General features: G+C 54.5%; 1 protein-coding gene and 1 long non-coding RNA gene across 4 annotated transcripts; one reads left to right on the top strand and one right to left on the bottom strand.

Annotated features, from left to right (window-relative positions):
* Nucleotides 1–143: 143 nt before the first annotated feature.
* Nucleotides 144–2,525, bottom strand: LOC122457456. The gene is made up of 2 exons (XR_006276978.1): nt 211–2,525; nt 144–178 (listed from the first exon to the last, which is right to left on the bottom strand). It is a non-coding gene; the product is annotated as an uncharacterized LOC122457456 (long non-coding RNA).
* Nucleotides 2,526–3,785: 1,260 nt separating this feature from the next.
* On the top strand, nt 3,786–8,334 carry C25H19orf25 (chromosome 25 C19orf25 homolog). 3 transcript variants are annotated; one of them, XM_038384329.2, is made up of 3 exons: nt 3,786–3,901; nt 5,394–5,553; nt 6,724–8,334. In XM_038384329.2, exons 2-3 carry the CDS (start codon nt 5,418–5,420, stop codon nt 6,918–6,920), a joined length of 333 nt encoding a protein of 110 aa, XP_038240257.2. In that variant the 5' UTR covers nt 3,786–3,901; nt 5,394–5,417; the 3' UTR covers nt 6,921–8,334. The 3 variants fall into 3 exon arrangements, with proteins under 3 accessions (XP_038240257.2, XP_043358580.1, XP_043358581.1); XM_043502645.1 differs by having other exon boundaries at nt 3,828–3,913; XM_043502646.1 differs by having other exon boundaries at nt 3,895–3,917.
* Nucleotides 8,335–8,418: the final 84 nt, after the last annotated feature.

The following is an 8,418-nucleotide window of genomic DNA, read 5'->3' as shown; positions in this document are numbered from 1 at the left end:
ACTCTGCACTAGATATCACAGGGACTACTGGTGCATTTTCCCCAATCGTGTTCTATGAGGTAGAGCACAGATTGGCGTGGGGAGGGGGAGACAGGCCCCTGGAGCTAGCCTGAGACCTGCCCTTCTAGTATTTTTGTGGCGTGAGCTTAGGTGTTGAATCATGATGCAGTATAACTCCCTCGGGGTGGGGGATTCTGCAGCAATTAACACTGGCTATAAAGCCTTCAAGCCCCCATCCTGTTTCCCCCACCCCCGGGCTACACAGTTGTCCTAACACAGGATGCTTTGCAATAAACCACAGCACAAAAGGGAGAAGGAAGTGGGGTTCTGTAGCCACTGGCTCTTCAGCTGTTAATCCCACAGGTTCTTTTCCGGTCTCTGGCTTGTTCAGTTTTTACTTCAGCAGGCTGGGGTCCAGCCCCAGAGCAGGCAGCTCTTCACTTCCCCTCGCACACCCCAGCCTTGTGCTGCTTCTCTCTGAAGTCAGGGGCCAAGCATCCGACTTTCAGTAGACATTGCCATGGAGGTAAACAACCAAGCCAGGAGAGGTGCGGGTTTGCAAACAATGTTGGCTGAAACAGAAGGATGTTCATGCTTGGCTTCAAGGGGAGGGAGTTCCAGACTATTCACTCTTCTGCAATCACTAACAATAGCAACACCACAGAAGTTGCTGCTCTGCTTTGTGATCATAAAACTAACCACAGCGGTGTCCTGTGGAGGCTGCAGGGAGCTGAACGGGGCAGCGGAGGTGGGGAATTAACATGCACGTGAAGCTTTTACCTCCAGGGAGAGCCTGCAATCCACAGAAACGTTCAGATCTTTAATCCTTTTGAAAGAGGAAAAAGGCAGGAGTACCTGTGACTTTTGAAATGCTGACTCACTTTTTTTTAACCCCCTGCTGGCACTTCCCTACTAGCGGTTACACAGCTGACCAAAGGTCCATACCAGTTCAGAGTCTGCCTCTGCCCGAATCCCAGCACTGAGTGAAGCTCAAGGAAGGGGTCCCTAGGGAGTTTTTGGTCTCACCCAGGCAACAGCAATGCAGTAGGGGACAGGTGGCCTTTGGGGGGAGGGGGAAGTTAGCACCAACCTGTGAGCAGCATGCACTCCATAGCCTGCAGGCCTGGAGCTGTGCTTGCATCCTAGCAGGCTGCTTTGGCAATCATACATGTCCTGGCAGTCTGGTTAGGTGTTGGCTCTGCAGTTCACTTCCAGAACTGGACAAGGCAGGGTCTTCCAGTAGGGTGCGGCAGTTGCTGTGGGCAGGATGCTTTCAGGGCATGTTTGCTTTCCAGTGCTTTGGCATCAGACTTTTGCTAGCTTTGACATCTTTCACTAAACCAACAAGCTGTAACTTAACTTGGACCAAATCTTAATCCTGTTTGAGCTTGGGAAACCCTGATCTTAGGCTGCCCCATGCTCCCTCCACACTTCACACCCTGAACTCTAGCATGTCTGCGTTCTGCTTGCAATTCGCCATCTCCCTCCTCTTTAGAAAATAAAATATTAATGTCTCTTAATTTACTTCATCAGATCCTGGTAGGAGGCAATTTCAACAAGCTGTGAATTCTGTAGGGAGCAACAGGCTTCCATTTGTCCTCAGTGGTAACTCCATCAAGTTACAGCAGTTCATGTACTGGCAGCTTTTTTATTAAAAAAAAAAAAAAAAAAATAGTTGCTCAAACATGATTCTCCCCCCCCCCATTTGTATTCATTTATTATGTTTGAAACAGAATAAATGTGACTCATAACTCCTTTCTGTTCATGGGTTTTATTTGTATTGCTTGTTCTCTTCATGCTTGGCTTTATTCCTGACGCAGACTCTCTGAATCCTGGGGAAGGGAAGCGGTGGACCAATGAAAGTCCCCCTCTCCCCAATTTACAGGAAGAGTTATAGAGCACCACCGATGCCCCATTCTGCCACTGCACGTCAATCCTACCCTGGGGGTCCTTCTGCATGAGACTGAGAAGGGAGATTGGACACTGTCATTCTGTCACTGGAGTGCCATCTGCTTGCTTCACATGGGCAGCAAAAGTAATCTGTAGGTAACAACTTAGGAATGATCTGAATTTGCTCCAATATGGACATAACTCCCCTTAAAGTCAGTGAGTTACTGCTACTTCAACCAGAGGCATAAGTGACCCCATAAGTGAGTTACTGCTACTTCAACCTTTGCAGCTCTTGCTACTGCTCCCTGGGTGCCAACTGATGACTTGCAGTTTCGACATAACAGGACATGCAACTTCTTGTATCAATAGGCTACCAGTCTTACCCACCTGCCCAGCAGTCACCCAGTTAATAGGGCCACTGCAGGCACTACTAGAGATTTTGCTGTGCTGTATATGCTGATGTTGGGACAGGTGAGAGGATTTCATGAGTGACTGAATCTCAAGCACTTTAGATAAACAACCTTTTTGCTGTACAGTAAAGGTGGCTCCATAAACCGAGAGCCCCTATAGGAAATCTGCAATTGAGTATCCCGACCCCAATCCCCAGGGGGTGATACTGAATGAACTACAGACTTATTTGTGTAAGCAGGGGCTGAATGAGCTCTCCCCCTAACATCTAGTGGTGAGCTGTGGAAAAAGACGTCAGAAGCTGATCTCGTTTGCATGGACACACCCACCCTGCCTAGGTGCTCGGCATGATGGGATTGCTTGCAAACATGTAACCCTTCTGCCAGGTAGAGCCAGCAGCACCAAGGGCCGGGTTCAGTAGCTACTGGCTCCTTTTCAACAATACAACATAAAACCGGCTCAAGCCCGCACCCAGGGCCAATTACACACCACCCTCTGGGCGCCTCTAAGAGGCCATACTTCGCCTCTTGCAAGCACAGAGTCTGAGTGTGGCAAAAGCTTTTAATAAAAGGAGGGAAGTAACTCAGCCTTAATTTGGGAAAACACCACAACTAGGATTCATACACACAAACCGTGAGCAAATGACCCACCCCCAAGTGTCCTTTTCCCCCCTCAGGGTCTTAAGTCCAGTGACCCAAAAGTCCCTTTAATGTGCCTGACCCTTCTCTGCACCCCACTCGCAGTTGCTGTCCTTGGCCTGTGCAGCCCCAGAGTTCAGAGGTTAATCTGCAGAGTTCACCTGTGTGTGTGTGTGGGAGGGTAAGGAGGCCCCTTACACGCACTGCTTGGGTACTCGCTCATTGCCCCATGGCCGTGCCTCTGTGGGGCTCTGCTCTGGCCCTCTCCGCCAGCGGCCCTAAATGGTAGGTAAAAACCAGACGTCTGGTCACCCTAGGCGGAAAGCTACCTCTCTAAAAATGCCTGCAGGCCGGGGGCCGTCCGTGGCCGCCCTCTCCCTACCCCTGCACTGGATGCCTTTCACAGGAGCTGACCCCCTCAGGAATTTGGGACGGCACCTATCCCCCCCACCCCGTCCTTTATTCCTCTGACCCTCTGGGCCCCCCCCCCCGGGTTAAACATGGTGCCCCCGGGCCTGCCCACGGCTGCCCCTCGCCTTGTTCCACCCGCTGGGGCTGGGGTCCCAAGTCTCACACCCTATTGACCCCGTGCGCCGCACAGGGCAGCGGTGCTCATCTCCCCCCGCCCCCCCCCGGCGCTGCTCGCCCCCGGGGCCGTGGTGGGGATCCCAGGGTGGGGTGGCCCCCAGCTCCAGCTCCAGATGTGGCCGGGGGGGGGCGGGGTCTCAGGGGCTGAGTCACGCTTCGCCCCGCCCCCCCCCTCGGATTTCCCCCCCCAGCCCCGGGCTCGCGCTCGCCCCGGGCGTCCGCAACAGGCGCGCGCGCGGCCCCTTTAAGGAAGGGGCGGGGCGGGGCGGATCACGCAGCGCGGGACGCCAATGACGTGGCGGGGGCGGGGCCCGCAGCTGAGTGGGGCTGGGCGTACGGTGGCCGGGGTGGGGACGGAGCCCGGGAGCAGCGATCAGGTGAACGTCTGGGTGGGCGCGTCAGTTCTGGGGGGTGGGGGAGGAGGGTATACGGCGTGGGGAGCGGGGGGATGGTGTGGGGGGTGTGGGGATGGGGAGGAGGGTATACGGCATGGGTGGGAGCGGGGGGATGGTATACGGAATTGGGGGTGGGTGTGGGGAGTGGGGGGAGGCGGGAGGAGGGTATACGGCGTGGGGAGCGGGGGGATGGTGTGGGGATGGGGAGGAGGGTATACGGAATGGGGGGTGGGTGGGGGGAGGCGGGAGGAGGGTATATGGCATGGGGGGTGGGCGGGGGGATGGTCTGGGGGGTGTGGGGATGGGGAGGAGGGTATACGGAATGGGGGGTGGGTGGGGGGAGGCGGGAGGAGGGTATATGGCATGGGGGGTGGGCGGGGGGATGGTCTGGGGGGTGTGGGGATGGGGAGGAGGGTATACGGAATGGGGGGTGGGTGGGGGGAGGCGGGAGGAGGGTATATGGCATGGGGGGTGGGCGGGGGGATGGTCTGGGGGGTGTGGGGATGGGGAGGAGGGTATACGGAATGGGGGGTGGGTGGGGGGAGGCGGGAGGAGGGTATATGGCATGGGGGGTGGGCGGGGGGATGGTCTGGGGGGTGTGGGGATGGGGAGGAGGGTATACGGAATGGGGGGTGGGTGGGGGGAGGCGGGAGGAGGGTATATGGAATTGGGGGTGGGTGTGGGGAGCGGGGGGATGGTGTGGGGGTGTGGGGATGGGGAGGAGGGTATACGGCATGGGGGGTGGGCGTGGGGAGCGGGGGGATGGTGTGGGGGGTGTGGGGATGGGGAGGAGGGTATACGGCATGGGGGGTGGGCGTGGGGAGCGGGGGGATGGTGTGGGGGGTGTGGGGATGGGGAGGAGGGTATACGGCATGGGGGGTGGGAGCGGGGGGATGGTGTCGGGGGTGTGGAGATGGGGAGGAGGGTATATGGAATGGGGGGTGAGCGGGGGGATGGTGTGGGGGTGGGGAGGAAGGTATATGGAATGGGGGGTGAGCGGGGGGATGGTGTGGGGGTGGGGAGGAAGGTATACGGCATGGGGGGTGGGAGCGGGGGGATGGTGTGGGGGGGTGTGGGGATGGGGAGGAGGGTATACGGTATGGGGGGTGGGCGTGGGGAGTGGGGGGATGGGGGAGGAGGGTATATGGAATGGGGGGTGGGCGTGGGGAGTGGGGGGATGGGGGAGGAGGGTATATGGAATGGGGGGTGGGTGTGGGGAGCGGTGGGGCATGGGGAGAGGGGTATATGGAATGGGGGTTGGGCATGGGGGTATACGGTATGGTGGGGTGGGTATGGGGGAGGGGGGTATGTGGTACGGCGGGGGATATAGGAATAGAGGTATGGGAAAAACAGTGTGGGTTGGGGGGCAGGGATAAAGGGTGTATATCCAGTCATTGGTGGGGTGGGGGGAAGCAGCATTATCTCAGCAGGCAGGAAAGTCACTGACTCCTTAGTCTCTTCATGCCCATTCCAGAATGCCTTATAAGGCAGGAGAGTTATGAGCTCGAAAGGCAAGAAGCGGGTGGTTCTGCCGACCCGGCCTGAACCACCCACCATGGAACAGATCCTCGAGGACGTCAGGAGCACCCAGCCATCCGATCCCATGTTTGTCCTTATAGCAGAGGTCAATAAAGGTAGAAGAATGCATCCTAGCTCTTTGCCCCAGGAATCTCCATGATCCATTCTGTATGAAATCTTCCAAACAATGGGAGCCTGTCTCTGTCCTCTCCAATCCTACCTATCAATTATAAAATCTTCGTCAGTGCACATTGCACAGAGTGGCCCTGAAAGTTGCTGCCATCTTGCCAGTTTGTTGGCTTGGGTGACATGAGCTGCTGGGTCTCAGTCCTGTTCTTGGAGGACACCTCTTTATAGCCCAAAATCCACAGCTGTGATTGGTTCTCTTGTTGACAATTTCTTCAGGGAAGCCACAGACTTCATGGGGCCTGGAGACTGACCTTCCCTTTCACCTTTACAGGTGTCCTCCCCTGTTTGTAAGTAAGGCGCATTGGTCACAGCACGGTAGGGAAACATCCCCTGGCGCTACCTGTGCTGTGCCAGTTTTGAGGCTATAAACCGATCTTTGGCCTGTATGACTGTTAGTTTCATCAGAACTAAACACACTCAGAGAAAACTGATGTATTACAGGTGCAGAAGTGTAAAAGGCTTGTGTGAGACATGTTTAAGGAGACCTAATGTGAATGAGTGTGTAGTGGAACAAGGCAACACAAATCACAATAGTTTTGATCAGAGGAGCCCAGAAAACTAAACCCAAGCTTCAAAATGAACGATCTTAATTCCGTTTTCATTATTGCACCTTATCGGCAAACTCTCTTCCTTTGGGAAATTGTTGCCGAGGCAGTAGCACTGGGAGGTGGGTTCTGCTTACCGGGGTTTGGGGTGGAATATCAGTGGGAGATCATGGGTCATGGGAAAGAGACTGTAAAAAGGGGAAGCTCTATCACTGCTTTGATCTAGGATGAGTATTATATCCCCCTTCGAGAGGGCGAAGCAACTTGTCTGCATTCACATGGTGTTAGTGGCAAGAGCTGGGTACAGAACCAAGGAGTCCTGGCTTCTAATCCTCTGCTCGGAGCACTAGAACATGTATCGCTCTTGTTGTAGGTAGCAAATATGCAGAGTGGTGCTTACTCCATTCCACTTGATAGATAGGGGATGGCTAGTTTTCTATCGAGACCTGAAGGTATATCTGATCTGAAATGTAACTTAGCTTTACATGAAGCGACTACCCCCTTTTGAATGCATGTTGTTCTCTCTTTTCCTCCCACATTTCCCCTCCCCAGACTTACCAGCCCCTGGGAAGGAGGAGGATTCTGAAGTGAAGACCGAGCGCCTGTACCAGCAGAGTCACTCTTATGTACAGATGAACCAGCGGCTGCAGAAGGTCTGCAGTCTGCTGAAAGAGAAGTGCATAGAGCTGAAGCAGGCGGGCATGACTTTGGAACAGAATATCGTGGAAATTAAGGAAAAGGCCTTGTGAGGTTGTCTGGCCTCTCTGGAATGCCGAGAGATTGGGAGCAGAGACAAAAAGCTGGCCCAGGAGGGTCTGATCTCGACTGTCAAAAAGCCCCGCCTCCTAGTCCTGACGAACTTCTCAATGTGTGTTAGACTTTCACAGACATCCTCAGTGTGGCTTCTTGTTTCTGTGTCTAAATCATAGGGCCAGAAAGCCACCCAGCCAGATAACCCTGATGTGTGCTTTGATTTAATGGAAGATCTGTCACTGCTGCATATTGCCTGGAATCTCCAAGAACCAGCCAAGCCTCATGAATGCAGCTTCACAAGAGTTGCCCCTCGTGCTCATTGGAAACGCTAAGGGGTATGTGAGGGTGGGTTTCATCTTTAAAGCTAAAAATGCTACAGGATCTGCCTCCATAGCCTTTTCCCAGTGGGCAGCCCTGATCTTGTTGCTCATGTTCGGAAGGGACTCTTGGACCAGGCGCCTTGTTGAGCCATTAGGAGAACCTGATACCAGTTTCCAAATGGCAAGCTTGAACCTGACCTGGCTGGGGTAAGCGTGGGCTCCAGGAAGCCGCTGACTTTTTGTAAGCTGCGTGTCACTGTCTCAGGTGCCCATGGTGACTGTTGGCATGACGTCCCCCTCGCCCTCCAGGTTTACCTATGACTTCTCCATCTGGTACTGCCTCCATGATGACAATATTGCTTCCTGCATCTCCATGATGCTGAAAAAGCAAGGCCTCCAAGGTTATGCCGAGCACCAGGACCAGGTGGCAGGGACATCCATTCTCATGACAGCCACTGAGGTCATCCAGGCCAGCAGGGTCGCTATCGTCATCTTGTCGGCCAGCTCGCTGGACGACCCCTGGTGTCAGCGTGTCGTGGAGTGGAACCTGCATCATGTGATAGAGCGGGAGGGGACGAAGATTATCCCGGTTTACGTGGATGTGGAGAAAGAGCAAGTGCCTCTGGTTTTAAGGCATCTTAACGAACTTGACTACAGAAACAAATTCTTCGAGCGGAGGCTGCTGGAGAGCTTGAAGAGCATCAGACCTGCAGCTGGCCGAGCGAGGGCTGTGTGCCCCTCCAAAGCAGCCAGCACTAAAAGCAGAGTCAGCCGATAGCAACTGGGAGAAACTGAGCCCAGTGGACTTGGCTTTGGTTGATTCCTGCCAGGAGTGATGTGCTGTTTCTTGCCCTGTCCATTTGGCATCCGGGGTTTGCTGTGGGTCCCGGTGTGGTGTTGGTGGTGAACTAATCTGCTTGGCTTTGCACCTAGACTCGACCCCCATGAGAATACTTAGAAAATAAAGTGGTTGCTGGTGGGAGTTTGCTATTAAAATGCAGTGGGAATCGATATGGAATGTGAGCCACAGCCCCAGGTCTCCTAAATATCGTTATTAATAAACTCTTATTAAAATCCATTCCTCAGAAAACTGAATGGCTGAGTCTTTTTTTACAAGCTCTTTAATGGAGAGGGGCTGGGTAGGGATAAGATCGGGTCCTGCTGGGAGCCAATA

Source organism: Dermochelys coriacea, chromosome 25 (genome assembly GCF_009764565.3).
Source record: "Dermochelys coriacea isolate rDerCor1 chromosome 25, rDerCor1.pri.v4, whole genome shotgun sequence".
In the NCBI taxonomy this organism is placed as follows: Eukaryota; Metazoa; Chordata; order Testudines; family Dermochelyidae; genus Dermochelys; species Dermochelys coriacea.
The sequence above is the reverse complement of the archived record's forward strand: the minus strand, read 5'-3'. Positions and strand labels throughout refer to the sequence as shown.